Source organism: Parus major, chromosome 20, assembly GCF_001522545.3.
Source record: "Parus major isolate Abel chromosome 20, Parus_major1.1, whole genome shotgun sequence".
Lineage (NCBI taxonomy): Eukaryota > Metazoa > Chordata > Aves > Passeriformes > Paridae > Parus > Parus major.
In genome coordinates this window covers 5,194,635-5,215,333 of record NC_031788.1, presented here as the reverse complement: position 1 = coordinate 5,215,333, position 20,699 = coordinate 5,194,635, and the positions used below count along the sequence as shown (strand labels likewise).

Below are 20,699 nucleotides of genomic sequence, written 5' to 3'. Positions count from 1 at the left end.
CCTGGTCTGTGACTACTCTGGTGTTAGGAATAGCAGCACTTAGAGTTTAGGTACCTAGAATCTTTAGTCAGAACATGAGAAAATGCATATGAGGAGAAGAAAATCAACCTTTATTATTCTCTTTCTACCCACTTCTGATTTCTGAGACATTAGGATAAATTTGTATCATATTTTCAAGTTTTTCTTATCCACTAGGAGGACACATGCCTATTTTCAAATGAAAATTAGGTTTCTCATGGAATGACAAACCTTGAAGCCAAAAGTGAGGCAATACTCTCAGGAGACTCAGAATAGAAACATCAAGAACTGGCCACAAGGATTAGCAGCAATGGTGTGGAAGCCAAGCAACAAGCCTGGCAATTCTACAGGCCTTCAATACACACTTATAAGGTTGTGTGGACTCTGTGAGGTCACCCAGGGCTTTAGCAAGTCAAAGGCATGGTGTAAATCAGCATGATAGGCACCAACCAAGCTGCTTTCCTCATGCTGGCTGTTCACACTCTCCCTTCTCAGCACTTGACTCTCATCACTGCTGTTCTCTGGGACATGCTGTGCTCCTTATGATTACAAAAGGCACTACACAAAGATTCACTAGAAAAAGGCACTTTCCTTATTTCAGTTATTTCAACACTCAGGTGCAAGCCCAAACCAATCTGGCTGAACACAACTCCGAAAACCAAGCCAGGAATGCTGGGAAAGAGCATCATTTTTGAAAAATTACAGATTCTTTGAGCCTTCTTTCTGTCACAGAAACAGATTGCAAAAAGGTTGATGGCTACAGAGAGTGAACAGCACATTAACCAGTTCCCACAGTCTGGGTGTGATTAGGAGCAAGGCAATCAGAGTCACAAACACACCAAGCCACACCACCCAGCTTACAACTGCAGACACCAGTGTAGACAAATGCATGTGAACCTGCTGAAGATCTAAATAATTCAAGCCCAGAGTAGCTTGAGTAATAACACTCCAATAAATATACATTGAATAAATTCAATAAACACACACCAGCCATCCAAGCTCAAGCAGCTAAAGCATGAAAATGCATCTCCGAAGGAAATCAGCATATTCACATACTGTGTGACACTAAGAGATCAGCAGCAAGAGAAACCAGTTTCATTTTAACTCTCTAGCAACCTCTTCATACAAAGCAATGAAGGCCTATCTGAACATCAAAAGGCACCAGGCGCTCTAGGAATGCTTGTAGTTAGACACACAGCACCACATGTTGCCTGTGAGCAGACTCAACAACTGCAGACTATTCTTACCCAGCAGATCATGTTTGTACAGTGTGCTCAGGACAGGAGAGTACAGACACGGAACATCCTGACACTGGATCCTGGAAATCCACGACATGCCTGCTGCTCCTGCTCACATCTCTCATCCCAGCTTCTGTACCCTGTTTACTCATCAGTATTCCAAGATCAAGACACCTACTTCATTTTCCATTGGTCCAATCAGATTGATTGACTGTCTGAAAGCAAAAACCTCACACATTACTAATAATTTTTAAACTCAGGAGGGTCTGGAAACTCTGACTTAACATCTTGCACTGGTATCTCTATGCCAGGTATCCAATTTGCCAAAGATTTAAGGTTGACAATTTAAGAGGTATCTGAACCTTCATATAATTTAAACCAATACTCATAACAACATTCAATATCAATAATCAATATTCAACCTCTCTATATCAATCCAAGTTGTGGATGCTCCATCCCTGTATTCAAGGCCAGGCTGGACACAGCTTGGATAACCTGGTCTGGTGGAAGGCATGGAATAAAATGAGCCTTAAGGTCCCTTTCAACCCAAACCATTCTGTGGTTCCACAATTCTAACATACAAAAAAAATAAATCATAACAAACACATACAAGACTCAGACCCATCTTGTTCTTTCTGAGTCTACTTGTGTTTATTTTCTGACTCTTTCTTGTTCTTATTTGATATTTAAATCCTACCTGAAATAACCTGTTTTACTCAGACATTAATTTGTATCGTTACAGCGTGGTACACACTGCAACCACTGCAATTAGTGCTCTGAGGTAAAGTTCATGGCAGTGGCTGTTACTCTGGAGTTTGGAATAGTGAAAAAGAACCCAAAAAACAAAAAATGAGAAACATTTGGTTTTCCAAAGCACCATCCTCAATCTTACTAGCAGCCAAAAACACTAGAGCTTTCAGTATGTGACTGGAAGAGCCCTGGGATGTACAAAAAGCATGATTAAAAGCAAACTTATGGATAACAATCTAGATCTGCAAAGCTAAGACTGAAACAGAAACATCATCCTATTGGCCTAGAGAGGCAGAGACAATATTTGTGTGTGCTGAATGCTTACAGACTACCAGCTGGAATAAAAAAAAAGTGCTAAAACCTCTAAAAACTTAGGCTTGCTTAAGTAGAAGCTCAAGTGACATCTCTCTTGAAAGAGAGTAAGTGGCCAGCATTGAAAAGCTGTCATGCAATCTCATCTAAATTTTTCAGTGTACTTTCCCAGATTTTTCAGCATCAGAGCCAGAATCAAGAAGTCTGGCTTCCTGACTCAGTCTTAATTTAATATTTTTATCATAAGACTATCCTTTCCCTTTGCTCTGCAATGAGCAGTAAATTTCTCACCCAAGCAATGTGGGCTCAGATAACCTCAGGAAACTCTGTCTCCAATTTCACTCTGCAGCTTCATTTTCCAAAGATCAGCACTGGTGGCTTGGCCCCGAGGTCCTGCTTGCTGCTGCTCCTGGTTGCTGGAAGGAATTCCCTAGATAAAAATCTGATATTGTGTACTTTTCACTCCAGTGTTAAAAGAGAGCATAAATTTCTTTTCCTTGTTTGTAAGTAGCCTGCTTGCCAGCCCTATGTGCTTCCAGGCACTGGACCACAGCTCTTCAACAGCTCAGCACAAAACTTTTGACATGTGCATCAAGGAAGGTTTGTGCCCTTCTTCTCTTGGAGGGATGGAAATCTCCATCTCCCAGAAAAGCTCCCTTGGAAATGATCCGATAACAAAAGCCTCAAGCAACAATCCTTAGAAGAAGAACTCCTTTTTTTCTCCCAAAGCAAAGTAAGTTGCTTGCATATTAACTGCAGTCAAGCTGAGCTGCTTTGGTCTTTCATTTGGCTCAGATACACATGTGAGCCTACAGGGAACACAATTTAACCACCACACTAATCTCAAAAGAAAAGAGAAGGCAACAGGATGCCATCCTTCCCTGAAGATGGAGTTTCAGCCTTCTATCAGAAAGCTATTTCAGACAATCCCAAAGCTATTATTAGGAGGGACTGGGAACAATTTAAAGATCAGAAGTCTATCTTCCTGGTCAATTCAAAACTGGGGAAAAAAAAATCACTTTCCTTTAAAGAAGCCAAGCGAAATGGTCTCAAGATCACATGCACACTGCTAATTTTATCTTGAATACATTGTTCAGAGCACTGTGAATCCTTTGTTACCTTTTCTGCACATACCTCTCTGCCAACAAGCCAGCTTGGAGTCATGGAAGTAGGACAGCAAAACCCCCCTAAGATAGAGGGAAGCTCCAGGGGAAGCTAGCCTGAAAACAGGACAACTGGATCACAGCAATTGCTCGTACTCAGCCCTGCTGACAAAGTAAGGTCTTCCTTCTCAGCCAGACCACTGCAGTTGCATCACTGCCACAGAAATCAGAGTTATGCCTCTTGAAGGTGGTTTAATGCTGACAAACCTGCACCGTTTGTGGTTTTTAAGGGAACCAAGTGCAGCGGGAGATCACATTAACACAGGCAGAAGAAGGGATTACATCATCTACAGGTGTATCATGGTACTACTGGCTTAGTTCAGACAAAGGCCAGGTGAATACACACATCTGAAGCACTCCATTCTTTGTGCCAGCTTGCTTACTGTCTTCCATTTACAGTTTTACTGTAAACAAGGACATCCAAAGGCTGTGGAGATCTTAGGCTGAGGCACAAGAAGTAGAAAATGCATCAGAAGAAGCGATTTCCCTTGTAAGCATGGATGTATTTCCCAATGAAGATGCCTGCAGGAGAGAGAGAGGGAGAGGAAGGGAGCCCAGGCACCTGGCAGCAGCTGCTCAGGCCGAGATCACATGGGAAAGTCACAAGTGGAAAGTGTTTCCAAAGAACAGCAGATGTGCAGATCACAGCTTCCTCCTTCAAACTGCAACAGCTTCGCAGTAATTTAACACTGCATTCTTCAGGTGCCATTTATGTACGTTAATAATCCCTTCCCAGGCCCTTTCCATTCCAGCTTCAAAACCACAAGCTGGGAAGGATGCTTTATCTAAAGTGTCTCTTATTTCCTCTCTCTGCTGTAATTAGCTCGTGGCAGGGAATCTGCTACTAGCGAGTGCCAGAGCTGGTTGCCATCGGAGCTGTGCCTACTCGGGAGCTGCCGCAGCACAACTGAAGCGTAAAATAACAGGGAGTTGTGATTTCAGTGCAGCCTAAAAACACGATGGGGACAGGGCACAGGTGACACTGCCCGTGTCTCATTTGATGCAATACAGTATTAATGGAAACCTGTGATCACATCCAGGCTAATGCACACCCAGGGGGAGCTGCCTGAGCAGGGAGCACTTCCAAAGCAGCAGCACCCCAGGGAAGGACAGGTTTTCAGCTGGCACAAAGGATATTATGCTGTTAGAGGGTTATCATGTGGAATATTACAGGGAATAAATATGTAAGCCCCAAAGGTTTTGCTGGGTTACTGGCAATGCAATAAAACAACCTGAAACTACTCTTCCCAGTGCTGAAAAGTCTTTTCATAGATAACAGATCAAGCCTTCAGCAAGAGGAACAAGATAAAAAAGCTGGACTAATCAACAGCTGATAAAGATTTTAGGAATAAGAACAATATTCACACATTGAAATGAGGATGATACTTAGCACATGCTTTCTACAAACATGTGAGAATTAAGTAGACTACTAAATAAAAAGCAAGAATTTTCACTATTGGAAAGCAGTGTCATATTAGAAAACTGTTCAAGGTGAGCTGTGCACTAAAATGGGGTAGAACACCACACTGTGCTAGCAAACAGCAGGTGTGAAGTCTTTTTTAAAGATTGCCTTTACCCCTACATCGGGTATCCCTGTCTCTTCTTGCCCCCAAAACACACCATTCCAAGCAGATCAGGATCACATAATAAACCAGAGGAGCTGTGCAAGACATCTGAACTGAAATTTGTCTTCATCCATGGCTAGCAAATGCCTGGAATCTGTGTTTTTCCTAGTAAAACCATAAAATGAGAAGATGCCAGTGAAGATCAGGTCTGCGAATCCCTTTTGTGTTCCGTGCCTTGCTTCATCCCAAGCTGTGATCACAAGAGATTTAGTAAATGGAGGAAATATGCAATCTGACAGAAGATTTTCTTGCTGCGGCTGCGGTGCCTGTCAGGCTGACAGCACGGCTCAGCGCTGCAGAGCAGCCTCTCTGCTCCCATCCCTGTCACAGCCAGCCCTGCCCTCCTCAGGCTCCTGCCATCCCACTCTCCCTGCAGAGAGCCCAGGACACCTGGCACAGACACACCTGTTACTGCCAACACTTCCAACCTGCTCCCTAACAAGCCCTGGCTTCAAAGGACCTGTTATTTCCATTATTGTATTCTACTTGTCTGAAACACTCAACTCCCACAGATCAGAAACCTATTGCCACATGGGATTTGTTTCATTTTATTTTTATAACCACTGACATTTATATTTAATGGATGTGTATTAGATTTTTGTTTGGAGACCAAGAAGTAAAAGGCTGAGAAAATGAGCAAAAAACCACACTTTGCTGGATAGTGATGTGGATTTATTCTTTGATACAGACTATTCTTAAGTGGGCTTTGCATTTTCTTTCCTTGAGGGGTGACAGGGAGGTCTGAGGAACACAAATGTTCTCTCCCAGTTTACTACAGCTGTAAATGAGTGGTTAAGACACAAAAGTGTCATCTTGTGAGTGGGAGAGGAGGAAAGCAAGAACCAAAATTAAGAAGTTCTACATACCACTCCACACACTTCTGTCATATGAAATCAAAATTGCCTATTTTAGTTATTTTGGAGACTTATCTTGGCAGTTTAGATCCTTCAAAGTCTGGATACAGGAAACATTTATTCTCCTGCATTGGAGCTGTTCTATCTTCTTGATGCAGGTTTTATTTTAAAAGCCTTTTTTAAGTACAGGACAGGAAATGAAACTGTCAAACTATTATAGACAGACACAAAAACGATCTGCTTCAAACACAACCACACACTGCTCTTAACTGTGCCCAGTGTGCACTGTGCTTCTCAGAATGCAATCAGGGGCTCTTCACACACCACAGATAAAATGTCACAGAGGTACCAATCCAAGCCTCCCAGAAAACAATGGCTTCGATTTCTGCTAAAGCACCATTCAACCTCTTTTGATAGCTACCAAAGATACAGCACAGTTTTTGCAGTAACACAGCAGCTTTTCTGAAATACAGAATGGATTCTGTGAAGATTTACATGCAATTCAATAAATCTGAGATAAACTCTCCCAAAGGATTAATTTACAGCCTCTTATCAAATGCTTAAAATTTTTTTTTCATATGGGTAAAAACCCTTGAAACCCCCCTACCCTGTTCTTGTTTCCTGGAGAATTTTTTCTTTAATTTCTACCAGATTCATGGCTATTTTTCACTTGTTTCTCATTGCCAAAGGAGAAACTTCAGTACAAACAGCCAGGCTTTTTTCCTTCAATGATCGCCTAAAATCTGATTGTCACAGCAACTTACATTTATGGAATTGCATGGATGACAGCTGCAGTAAAGCATTTAGGGAAGAAATATTTATACTTCAATTATTTCTATTAAATTCTGTTACAAGTCTGTTTTTTTTACACAGCAAGCAGCCAGGTACTCTGTGCATGGCTAAGCATGAATGGAATAGTGAAGATTCTGGAGCACTTCTAAAGGAGTGATCCTAAGATGATCACAGGCATGTCCATATATGTTAACTTCCCAGAGAACCATCCTCAAAACAGAATCTCAAGATTCAGCACTATAATACATTTATTTTTAAGGTGGCCACTTTGAAAGGCAGAATGTGCACTCAGCCTGGGAGAGTGCTCCTTTGTGAAGGAACCTAAAGGGCAAAGCATTATTGTGTAATCTCCCCCCAAAAATGCCTTGAACACACTCCCAGAATATGCATGCACTCAGTCACACCATCCACAGAGAGGAACCTTGTTTTGGGACCCCAGGATGCAGCAGATACTGTGCTCACAGGACACACAAGCATTTAACAGAGACACAAAAACAACTGGGAGTGTTAGGCACAGTGCCTAGGAAACATGATGCCTTTCCCAGAGAGATTTCAAGACATCATGGTAGGGAGGAAGGAAGTACTTCAAGATAGGACATGATTACATATCAGCTCCCGAGCTACACCTTGCAAAACATCACAGCCATTCTGTCTTCTTTCCACTGCTTTGGTATTTATTGCTTGCAAAGTCAGCTTCAAGTTATGACCCATAATTAGTTCTTACAGTTAAAAACACACTGACCATTTCCAGCTCCTACACAAATGAAGTCAAAGCATTAATGAATTTGGGAATTTAAGGACAGAGCTTACATTACTCCTTACAAAAGAATGTGCTCTGGTAAGATTTTGGAAGAATGGTTTTTCAAGCGAAGCAATGAACATTTGGAAATGTGAGGCAGTCAGTTTTGGGGTGCATGATGATCAGGAAAATTAAAACTAGAAATCAAGGCAATATAGATGCGTGAACAAAGGCAAAGAACACGTCTAAAGCATTTCATCCTGGTTGTGAAAGCCAGCAAATGCAAGTTATTTGGCCTTAGGTTTTTTCCCCATCAAAGACACATTATAGAACAGTAGGCTTGTGTAACTTCTTGTAAGATCACAGAAAATGCAAATCAAGTGTGAGCACAATAAAACAAACCCACTGCTCTGCACAGACTCCCTCCTTCTCATGCTTTTTCTTAATAGAAATCATTGTTAACACAAACTTTTTTGTTCCTTTTCAGATAGTGCTATCACAGTTGCACAGCAATTAATACACTCTTGCCCACAGCATAGACTGTCATTCTCCAAGTGTCACACCAGAAAACTTTCCCTCCAGGGACTAGTTTTTGCAAGTTTTGGTGGCAATTTAGGCTCCATGACACTAGTGTGTCAGGAGCTACAACAAGGAAAATTCCCAAGTAACATCCTAGCTGTGATGTACTTGCCCCATGCTCCACCACACCAAATCATCACACAGACCTCCACATCCTGGTTCCTGCAGCTCACAGCCCAGGCTAGGGAGCAACTGGAACAAGGAATTCAGCAACTGAAGAGCTACAGGACATCACATCAATGTGGGTGACCTGGCAAGTGACTGGCATCAAACACCTTCCCCATCCAGTGGCAGTGTAGTGTATAAATCACACTGGACAAAACAGCACTCGATCCTTTGGGATCCATCTAACCCAGCAGTTTCCCAGGGCTGCCTCACACAGCTGAGATATTCAGCCACTGTGTGGCAGGCCAAGGACACCACCATTGTTCTGGGGGACCATCTTTCCAGGCACTTTGAATTATGAGAAGGCCACATGGGGGTCTCACTATGCTAAAGCAGTGGGGGTTTATACCAGCATGAAGACAACTCCACATTTCTGACAAACAACTGAACCACACACAGAAGATTATGAACAAAACCCATTGATCTGCATGAAGGTGAGGCTGAGCTAGTTTTCTACACCTTTATCAACACTAAGCTACAATAATCTGTGACAACTGTAGCTGGTCTATAGCTGCCCAGATAATTTGGCTTGACAGACACCAACTTGACCAGTATAGCTCTTTACAGAACTGAGTAACCAAGTCCCCAGGTATGGAAGTGATTGGCTGAATTCAAGCTGGAACAAGGGGACCCCAGGCAATCCCTCAGAACCAGGGAAGCACATGTGTCACAGGTTGGTGAGCTGGGTGGTGCTGAGATCCATCCAATTGGGTGTTTAAGAGTGGGAAATTTGAAAGCCCTATAAAAAGGGGGCACCCAAGAAGAAAATCCAGCTGTTGCTGCTCAATCTCCATGTGTTTATGTCACAGTCCTGTCTCCAACAACAGGGACAAAAATCTTTTTATACATTAGTATCAGCTCACATTTGCAAGATACAGAGCTTCAGCCACCCACATGGAAATGCAGGCAATGACAAAAATCAGGCTTAAAGCACCTACACTTAGAAAAACCACACTCAAAATTTCATACTCCTTTATTATCATAGGAATTCTTCTAAGACTGCACATTCAATGGTGTTTCAGCCTACAAAGACTTCATCCACTTTTTCCTCACCTATTACTGTGCTTGGACTTTTCCCGGTCTTTATCCTTGTCCTTCTTGTGCTCTTTGTGCCGGTGTTCTCGGTCTTTGTGTTTATCTTTGTGTTTGTGAGAATCTGTAAGCAGAGAGGCAAAACAGAAGAAATTAAATTGGGAGAAAACTCTGCACCTCCCTCGTGAACCTCTGCATTTTTCCCCACCGCATTCAAGTATTTCTGTGATTCAAAATTTGTAACAAAAATCTTGGTTTCAGAGGTCCTAAATGGATTCATTGTTCCTGCAGTGCAAGTTCATTCATCTTGGCAACAGCTGCATTTACATGGTCTTTAGTTCAATGACCTTTAAATGCTTTATAGACCCCGAAGAAATGCAACCCTTCCATTAACTGGGTACCTGTTGATATAGCAAATTCAACCTTATTTGGCAGATGGGCAGCCTGGCTTCCTGTGTCTCCAAATATTCATGTTCAATACACAGAAGGGATATAGGAACAAAGTATAAAGCTGAGGCATCAGGCCTGTTGAACCCCAAAATTTATACTTCTACTTCCACAAGTATTTTATCTTTACAAAGCATCCTTCCTTCTCCCTGCTCTGAATTAAACACATTTTATTCTTGTCCCCAGCAGTACATAGCATGACAAGCAGATAGCAAGGAAAATGGGGAGTAATGGCAGAAAATGAAAAGAAAAGGTGAAAAGGAGAAAGAATTCTCTCCTCCTGCTTCTCTACTGCAGGACACATTTACTTCCCTCCAATAACAGCACCACCAAGAAAATTCAACCTGACAGCTGTAATGAGCTGTGTTGGTGGTCACCCACCTACACAGGTCAAGGCTGGTCCCAATTATGTGACAGGTCAGAAATGGGAGTTGGCACTCAAGTGAATCTATGGGAACAGAGTAATTTTATTGCTATCGGCTCCTACTCTGAGTGACACTTCCCATCCTCAGTGACAACTGTGCTGTACAATGAAGTCCTTCAAAGGACCAAAGAAATGAATTCAGCAGAGAAAAAGAACAACACAGTTGAATTGTAAATAAATGCATTTACAAGCTTTTTTTTTACAAGTATGTTAAAAAGGAGATGAGGATGAACTAGCACCTCAAAAGGCTATTTACAGTCAAGGTCAGTGTGATAGGAGGAATATATGCAATACCCAGACTCCCCCCAGGTTTTGTTTTGAACATCCTATTCAAAGTAACCAAAATTAAGCAGGCTCTTCAGGAAGCCTAAAAGCTGTGCTGACTTTGGCAGTTCTAGAATTTCCATCAGAGATCTTGGATGTAAGGTTTTAATGCTTAATTAATTGTAAAGATGCTACCATGCCTCTAAAAAGACTCCTACCCCTGTAATAAGAATAGGAAACTGCAACAGAAAGATTTTGTGACTTTCAGTCACATGGAAAATGCACTGCAGAGCCAGCAACAAGCCTCATCCTCCTGACTCCAAGTCTTTTGCCACAAATTCATTTTTCTCCTTAACTGACACCAACTCTTAAAATCTCAAAACATTCAAATGGATTTAGAAGAAACATACCCACAGAAAATGATTTTAACCTATTGCTTTCTGTAACTTCAGGGTTTGCTTTTAGACACCTGCAGAAAGACAACATAAACCAACAGCGGAATACTGACATTCAAGCCTCCAAGCTGCCTTCTGCACCTTTCCTCCATCCCCCTGAACTCAGCAATGCTTCCTAGTGCTCTGCTGCATACAGTGCACATTAAATCACAGGGTTTAAGTTTTCCATATTTTGATATACCGGCACGTGGCAGGTTATGTGGAACATTTGGTGTTACAGCATAAAGCACCCAAGAGTTTTTGAGTACCTAAAGAGCAGAATCTCTTTCGCAGCAGGCAGAGTCTGCAGGCATCTCTAGCAAACTGTGTGGGGACCAGACACCCACACACTCTGAACTGCAGAGAAGCAATTTCTCTGAGCCCTTCTTCCCACCAGGACAACACACATTTCACTGGCAAAAATGTTTTCGCAGTGCGTTTCACACTTGTGATTCTTCAGTTCAGCCAGGAGCTGGAAGCTCTGGCTGTTTGCAAACTGCCTGGGGTTTATTCCACAGAGGGTTTACTCACTGATTCCCACAGCCCTGGCTGCAGCAAACAGCAGCTATTTACACTTGATGAATAGGTAAATTGCGAGAGAAACCAGCGTGATGCTGTACACAGAGCTATGTACAGTCACTGTATAGCACACACACAATCAATTCTTCCTATCAACCAATCAATGGAAAACGTGTGTGACTGTGCTCAGTGCTATTATCTCTACAACTAAGAGCCACACGATGACTTGTCACCAAGAAAAGCAGAAAACTGAACAGTTTAACTTGATCACCAGATTTCCTTGCAGCTGACTTGTGCTTTACAGCTGAAATTAATATTTGTTCTTCAAAAGCAATTCCAGGGATATACCCTAAAACTGATGGTGTTGGGAATCTGTTTCCTCAACCCTTGGCTTTACTGACAATGATTTGCTATTTTCAGACAATTAAAGCCTGGTACTGCAGGGGGAAAAAGAAAAAAAAAAATAAAAATTGACCAGTTAAACTAGCTCTGCTTGCTAGGACTTGTTGCCAGACAGCTTTCCTTTGCTGTCTACCAAAGAACTGCTAACAGGAAGGTCTTCATGGAGTTATTCTGGCTCAAAGGCCACACTGGTTGGGTAACAATGGGTCCTATGCCTGGTCTCAAATCAAAAGTGAAAAGATATCAAGGCAAAGCCACCTGGTGTCTCTCACTATGAACACTTTAAACGTAGTACTTCCATGGAGGTCTGCCTCCCAGGCATATCACCCAAGGATTAAATTATTCTGCAATATTTGCCTAGTATTCAAACTCCATGGTGTTGCTTTCTGACACAATGCCATAAGGTAGGTTAAGAATGTAGACTTCAAAAGAGTTTATTAAGTAGTCTTGAACTGACATATGTATGTCCTCAGAAAGCATTAAAGCTCTCGGTCTTTCTTTTCTTGTTAAGGGTGGAGCTGGATGAAGTTCAGGAGACTGGTTCATTAAAAAGCACAGGATTTTTTTCTTTTTGGCATTCTACACAAAAATGCTTTGTTCCAGACTGGCTTTATCTAGGAGTCCACACCAATGGTTATTTGATGGCTGACATGAAACAAGTTGAAGGCATTTCACTCCCATTTGTGTACCCACCTGCCAGGAACCAGTGCAGAACCACCTCTGACTGAATTACACAGGCAACAGATGAGTTGGGAATGGGGCCACCTCACGCCAAGCCTCATCAGCACACAGGCAATCAACAGGAGTGTTCCTGTCTGTAACGTACCTTCCTCGATATATTTAGCATATTGATTCCTAGAAGAATCTTCCAGCCTCCAGTAACTCTCTCCCAGCTTGCAGCTGATTAGTAGTTGACTAAGTACAGCTTCACATCAGCTACAGAAAGAGCTCTGACATTATCACACATTCAGATTTGTTTCCTGCCTTTTATATCTTCCACTAAGTATGTCTGCTCCCTCTAAGCAAGGAGATAGGTACTATTCCTTCTCCAAGACCACTAGCAAAATCCATCATCTACTGTGAGCCAAGTTTAAACCCACAAAAGCTTATGTGACATTTAAATATTTCTGAAAATGCAAAGTCTCTCTTCAGCACAAGGTTACAGCAGGGACAGGGGTTATGCTCACTGGGCAAGGATCCATTACCCCTGAGGCTTTCCCTTCAGAATCCTCTAACCCAAACAGAGCTTTTGGCATCTCTTCTGTTCTAGAAAGCTTGATGTCTCTGGCACTGGATCTCTGTCTGTTAATGCTGAGCCTGGTATGTCTCCAAAAGATTACCACAGTCCCTGTACTATTCCTGCCATTCCCCTGAACCTCCAACAAATCACGAGCAGCTCCACATTTTTGTAGGGTTGATTCATCTTTTAACTCTATTAGATTACAAGGACGCTGATTTAAGGATGGGACATTCTAAGCACTTTTGGTCTGTTCCCTGCTCTGCCTTCGCTCCAGCGCCGAGTCCCTGGGGAAAGGCTGAGTCATAACCCTATTTGCAATACTTGTATATATATCTGCCTGGAACAGCGAAGTTTTACTCTTTATCCAGGGACAGAGCTGTAAAAGGTCAGGCTCTGCAGCATGGCAAGAACAGGATGAAGGCAAAGCAAGCCTCTCTTCCAGCAGGCAGTCGTCACCTGGAGAGGAAGAGTCCCAACAGATGGCAGAGGTGAGCGGTCCCCTTTCATAACAAGGACAACCCTTGGCTTAATTAGTCTGGTGACAAAACAATTATGTGGGACTGTGATGTTTCAATTCATGAGCCAAATTAATTTGCTTCAAAACCACTTCTGAACACCTGTCTCTGCACACCTCCCAAAATACTACTTACATGTCAAAATCAAGGCAAGTCAGGCTACTTCCTACATTAATATTTTAGTTTTGACAGCAACTTTTCTAATAAGATACTGAAATCAGATAGGGGCATAAGCTCTTGTATGCCCAATCAGTACAGCTGTCAAGAGAGTAGTGCTGGCACATGACACAGGATGCTACAGATGCTATTTTATCCCACTCCCACCACCCACTTTTATTTCTCTTCCATCATTTTGCACTAGAATTTTTTATTTTTTTTTTAAAGAACTGAGAAAAACAGTGTGAGCACAATCTGGTTCCTTCTAATTTTTCTCCAATTAAGTGAGGTAGCCAGCAAATTAACACCTGGTAACCTCAATTTCTGGTCAACAGTATCTTTTCCAGATAAATATTAGCCTTTCAGAATTGCTGTCTTTCTGTTCACCTTCTCATAAGCTTTTGTGGGCACAATTTGAATAGCTCATTAACCTGCTTACAGAGAGGTTTCTTTGTTCTTTAAAATGTCTTACTAGATTCTATGGACAAGGACTTCTTGTATTTTCTTTCTGGTTCCAGAAACATCCCAATTTCTTTTCCTCTTGCTAGAAATACTTCTAATGCTGAGCATGCTTGAGTTTAATCTGTTTGAAGCATCATCTCAATACTTCTCACACTGATATCCAGAAAGGTGATTTAAGCTTTCTGGACTCTTTGCAATCTGTGCTCAAAATCTGAGGACACAGCATGAAAAACCCATCTTGTTCCCAACATTTTTAACTTCTTGTTATTCCAGTAACACTTCTGCTTCAGATGAGTGGCTGAAATTTCTTCCCTGAGTTAAATCCAATGCCTCAGTGTTAGTTGTGTGTTACAAGTGAAGCAAACAAGCTCTCAAGGCTTTCAGGATCACTGCTGTGTATGAGCACAGGGCTCTCTCTTGTACTCGAAGCATGAGCAAGAAACCCTCTGCTATTGGCAGAGATGAAACCAGCAGAGGCTTTTCATCCTCTCTGGAAAGGAGAAGAGAGTCTTAAAAAAGACTTCTCCAGTTCCACTGCTAAATTATGCAGCTGAAAGTGAGGTAACTCTAACACTGGATTAAGTTCAAAAGCTGGTCAAGTTCAAAAACTTCCTGTCACTGCAGAAATGGTCAGTCCCTTCTCAGCTGGAACATCACCTTCCTGTAAGGCCATGTATTCCACAGCAGCCTCTTCACTAGTTAGGCTGAATTCTTCTCACTGGTTGTGATGCAATAGCAAGCAAAGCTTAGTCTCTTCATTATTGCCTAAATGAAAGAATTTTACTTATTTTTCCCCTCCCCCACAGGCTCTCCTTTTAAGCATTCATCCTAAAATGCATATTATCAGAAAAAGACTTCTTACTTTCAAGGTTTTTTTTTTCCCCATTTATTTTGACAAATCATATTACTTTTCAAGTTTTAATTTCCTACATTTTAGATATAAAGACTACTAGTGAGGTTACCACAGTTTAGTTGATGAAATGGTGCCAGGAAGGGTTATGAGTGTTCAAACATGTGAATGTAGTCCAAGGTGTCTAAAATATTATTCATGTTCCTGGCAAAGAACACATACTTTTGCCCTTGGCATCTGACCAGAATGGTCTAGTGTTGCACTAACTTTTACAATACACAGATACCAGCCAGTAGAAAGAGTGTAACATTCAGTCATTACCCAAGATCTTTAACACAGATAGTGATGGGGTTATAGTACATTACCTAAACAGGCAATGTAATCCCACGTGTAAAGGTCACTCTGTGAGGTGCTGGTCAATTTATAAATCTTGCCTGAGAAAGCAAACATGGTGCAGAGTTAAAAAAATCCTATTTGCAGGCCCTGTGTGGCTCAGAAAAACCACCATATAGCAAACATGGTCTGAGGCACAGGGACCCTCACTCTTAAACAGGTTTTATCTCTGGACAAGTCATCTGACTTTACATGTTTCAATTTAACAATTTTAAACTGATATACAATAACCCCACCTGAGTAATCTGGAAAAGGTCTAAACTTTTCTAGAATAATTGTATTCCAGTTAGAGGAAGTCATTATGGTCATGGTGTTCCAGGAGTTGATTAAACAGCATTTCTGGAATTTATTGAAATGGATTGACATTGCAGGAGCCCAGGAAAGAGAGAAGAGAAGCTCCTGGGCAGAAAACAGAACTGCATTTAGGTATGGGAGACAACACCTTTCCCAACAAAGCAAGGCAGACAAAGAAAACCAAAGAGTACATATGAAAGGTACAGAAATTGGAAAACCTCTCTACACAGCTACACATGTCAAGAGCAGAAAACCATACCCAGAAGGCATTGTTCAGAGAGATGATGGTATTGTGGATGATACACTGGAGTAGAAAACCATCATCTAAAATAAACTTCCCAAGTGAAACTGGCTATGTCACTTACTGGCCCTATTTACACAACAGCAGAATCCACATAAAACATTTACCCTGAGAAAGTATTGCAGGTCTGTTTGCTGTGCTGGTTTATTTCTGCAATAACTCACTGCAGAACATTTGGAATACTGAAATGAGAGTGACTGAAACAGTGAAACCATCACTTGATTCTCCTATAACCTAAGCCTGAAATTCAATAGCAGAAGTAGAAGCTGGGTTTTCAGTCAAAAAAGAAAAGAAACAACAATGATTACGAAGCAAGACTGTCTGGCTTCTGCTTCCTCATTTCATAATGCCATACTTAATGGCAAAGATACCCATTCCAAAAGCAACTTGGTACAAAACCTTCTACCAGTTTTTATAAAGATACCTCCATAACCTACATTGCTACAGAAATCTAAATCCTTAAAACCTTTCTTGAAGTAAAAATTAAATGAAGTAAGTTACTGTGCTATCACAAGCGTATTTCACTTCAGGTACCTCGCTGGGTCAGGTGCAGAAGTTCAGGGATGCTGGCACTTCAACACTTCACAGTTTCCCTCCTTAAACCAGATAAAATCTGAGTTTTATAGTATACTGCAAAGCAACTAAACTAACTGTGACTAAGCACAAGTGGAATACACAATGCAGCACTTTTCTGTGAAGTTTAGATCTGAATTCATTCATTTTCCAATCTTATGAGAAACAGAAGAAAAAATGTTGTGAAAACTCAAAAAGGGAGCCTGGAGAAGAACAGCAGAACAACCCAACAGTTTCTCCTTTCTAGGCAGGAACTTTATTACTAAAAGTAAAACTGCTCCAGAGAGCATTCTTCCTGTTTCTAAGGGCTCAAATGAAGGAATATAGCACAAATGGATAGATTTGAGGCTATTCATTTCCAGACTATATTGACTCTGAGACAAAGCCTATTTAGGGCTGAGCCAGAATTGAGCACACCACATTGTAACCAGTTCTGCCAAAGCTTGAAAACTTAGTACTTCTGATAGAAACAGAGTAAAAGCAATGACCTCACAACTCTCCACACTTCAGCAGTTACTCCAGGCAAAAGATACTCCCGGGCCAGACAGATATTTATGTCTTTTTCCTTAAAAGGACCGGTCTGGGAAACTTGGCTTCAGAACAAGACAGACCCCTTAGATACTGCATTCTTCATTAATCTTGTCATTTGAAGGCCTAGTATTTCTTGCTGTTGAATAGAGGGAAAAGAAGGAATTAATGGAATGACTTGGTGATTAATCTTCACAGGAGAATAGAGACAGGTGGATAGAGAATTGTCTCCAGCCATTCTCAGTCCTTTAGAACAGCTCCACCAACTTCCCAAGAAGTTCCCCTGTGCTCCAGTTTTAGTATGCCAGCAAAGATATTACATAGCTTGTTTAAAACAAAGTTTGCAAAACAAGATCAATGCACCTTTTGCTCCACTGAAACCTCAGGACAATTTCAGCCTAAGGAAGAGAGGTAAAGGAATGTGACAGCACTGCTAACAGGGACAGCACATGGTGGCCACAGGACAGGACAGGCTGGTGTGTACACTTGTCCATACCCCAAATATGAAAAGCTTATCAGGGAGACATTAAGGATGCCAGAAAAAAAACCTGACTGATCACTTCTATCTTGTGTGACTGGAGCCTCTGGGAGATGAAGTTAACCTGAAGCAAATGTCACTGCTGGCATTTCATCAATCTCACCCAGACTGCACAGGCTCAGGAGGCAAAGCAAGACATGCCTTAAGATCCTCTTCAGAAAGAGGACAGACACTCTTAATGCACATGTTTTGAGCCAGTCTTCAAGTTTTTTTCCAGCATCACTGGATTAATTGCTTATTTTCTGCGCACGTCATTTTTTCACCTGCTGGGGAAGTCGCTAATACTCTGTGGGTAATTAATGCTTAAGTAATTGAGATAGCTGTGTGGCATACAGGGCTGCTGACCTTAAGAAACTGCTACACTACAGTCATCTTGCAACAAAACAACTAATGGTGTAGACAGAAGCAGCAAGTTTAATGACTTGTCAGCACCTTTTACATGGCCTCTTCTCAAAGAGGTGGCACGTTCACATATGCCCGTTCTACAGCAGATCTTAGCTGTTGTAACAAATGCATAAAATCACTGCAAGTAGAATTGCAGCAGACAATATTACACAAAGAACAAGTCCAAGGAAGCCTTATAAAGCATGAAAATACATGTTTGATCAGTACAGAAAGGCTAAATTAATAGCTGCTTCTTACACATGCCAAAGGGCTCCCAACTGAGAGGCAACAATGAAGTTTCAATCCATTATTTGCATTCAAAACCAAAAAAGTTCCATGTGAACAGAAGCATGTGTTTCCAGGGATTCCCAAGATGTAAAACATTCTCCTGTAATTGTATAAATAAGAGTCAGAGACTGAAACCCATTAGTATATTTCCACTAACAAAGCAGAATAAAACAGAACAGCAAATTAATACTTCAGGGAAATGACCAGAGTCAGTGAACAGCTTAAAATGCTGCTGTGTTGGCATGAAGAGAGAAGAGTCCACAGTAGTCTCACAAGGAACCAAGATCAAACCCTTTCTTGTCCCTAGTGATATTTATTCTTAAAAGGCCACACTCTTATGAGTGGAAGTACTTATTTTCCATTGCCTCCTCCATTCAGAACTGGAGTTCCTTGCCTTCCTTTACTGGGGTAGAAATAGTTTCAACAATTTTTTCCCAATGAGTCTACAACCACATGAATAAACAAAGTTCTGCACTGCACATCCATCTTTAAAAAAGAAGCAAAACTTAGGACATACTTTTGCCTCAAAACATAGCAGCCATAGCTGTTAAACATAGCTGTTAACTCCTGCACTTCAGGAGGCTGTGATGAGGCAGAGTGGGATCTAAAGAGCACAAGCAGATCTAGAGGAAACAAGTTTGATCAGTTACCTCTGAGGTTTCAAAAGCCTTACACTCCTTGTAGCTCTATCTGCATCCCCTTTTATACACAACCGTTCAGGGCTGGGATCCTGAAGGACTGACAGGTACATAAAGTGACTGTGGCTGAGCACAGACAGCTGTTACAACTTGACAGGAGGGGGGAAAAGTTCTAATAATGGAGTTGTTAAAAGCAGGTTCCTAGTGGATTTCAGCTATACTAATACTAAAAACTTTTACAGCATCTAATCTCAGGCTTTTCCAAATTCTCCCCCGCTTCTTCCCTATTGCGCAAAACACAGTTAACATAACCGGCACGGCAGGACAGGCGGACTCGCCAGGAAAGCCTGGACAACTGTTCACAAACCAGTCTGGCATCCAGGGGTGTAAAACTAGCTTAAAATTATGAAAGAAGGTAAAATTTCAGGGCATTCAAATAGATAATGCAAGGGGGACTAATCCTATTTTCACAGCGAGAAAGAAACCAACCTTTAGCACAGATCCACAGCTTAGCGCACAAACTGTCACGCGGTGCTGTCACACAAAATCTTTTCTCGGGAAGAGACAAAGGGAGGATGTACCCACCGCACTGAGGGATGTATGTGCCAGGAGACAGAGACAAAAAGAACTGCCCAGGGTCACCCACGAGTCGCTGAGGAGAAAGAACCAGGGGCACTCACTCCTGGAGAACCAGGGCAGAAGGCGAGCAAACAGGGCAATCCCATTTACAGCCCTGTTTAGACTTCGGAGCTATCAGGGACTGCAGGAGATAACCTATCCCTCACTTCAACATTATCTAAAGCAAACTCCTTGCTTTATTAACCCTATTTTTATGGTTTGCAGGAATCTTTTCCTTTCGGAGCTCTTGGCAAACCATTTGGGCTGCAAAATTCTGGGGGGCAACACATTCCTTATCATGAATCCTTCTCAAGAAGGATGTGCAAGCCAGGTGGACTGAAACACCAAGTGCACCTACACCAGAGGAACTTTAATTCTTTGGTTGCTTCCAACCTCAAAGAACCTGAGCCAGTGCTCAGCTGCAGCACAAGAATCAAGCCCAGACCTCCAGTGTGGCACACAGTGACAGCAGTGGCTTCACTGCAGATGCAGGTAGGCAAGAGCTGAATCACCTTTGGGAGATTTTTGCAAAGAACTGCCCTGGGAACAGCCCTGAGAGTTACTTCAACGGACTGGGTCAAGAGCAAAGAGAATTTTTTGGTGCAATCTGTCACAACTTCGCACTGCAGACAAGAGAACTTCATGTTCTGTACACCATCCGCAGACTGAGTCAGTGCCCCCAGCACAAGCTCTTTCCGCCTCCAAATGCTCTTGATACCATCATTAGACTGGAAAGGTGCAAACAGCACAATTTGTGATGCAAAGGCAACAGCTGATTACTGCATGCAAACTTACAAGGTGAACCAGGAGAAAACAGGCAAACAACAAATCCTAGTCCTTACAGATGATAACAGACTTCAGTCCTATTCAAAAAAAGGGCTAATATTATTTTGGGGTGCAAGTTTAAAAACTAGTAGATTACAAGAAAACTGCTGTGTTGTCAGAAGCAATTACCCTGCCATGATGTCAATTAGAAAAACATTTTCTCTTGCTGGCTGTGTAAATCACTACTGTACTTGGTTTCATGGAAAATAAGTTTTTTGTCAAGACTGCCTGAAATCCTGACACCTCCTTAGCACAAGAGTGATGTCCCAAGAGCAGCTCACACAGAGCCTGTATTCACACCTACACCACACAAGGACAGGCCTGGTGTGTCTGACTGTC

The 20,699-nt window shown here is 41.9% G+C and overlaps 1 protein-coding gene across 1 annotated transcript in view; it reads right to left on the bottom strand.

The window, feature by feature from the left end:
* The window catches only part of TOP1 (DNA topoisomerase I), a 66,241-nt gene that overhangs the window by 27,845 nt on the left and 17,697 nt on the right, over positions 1–20,699 (bottom strand). The window contains exon 4 of the mRNA XM_015647597.3: positions 9,289–9,391. Within this exon, the coding sequence (XP_015503083.1) occupies positions 9,289–9,391 (103 nt within the window). The remainder of the gene's footprint in view (positions 1–9,288; positions 9,392–20,699) is intronic.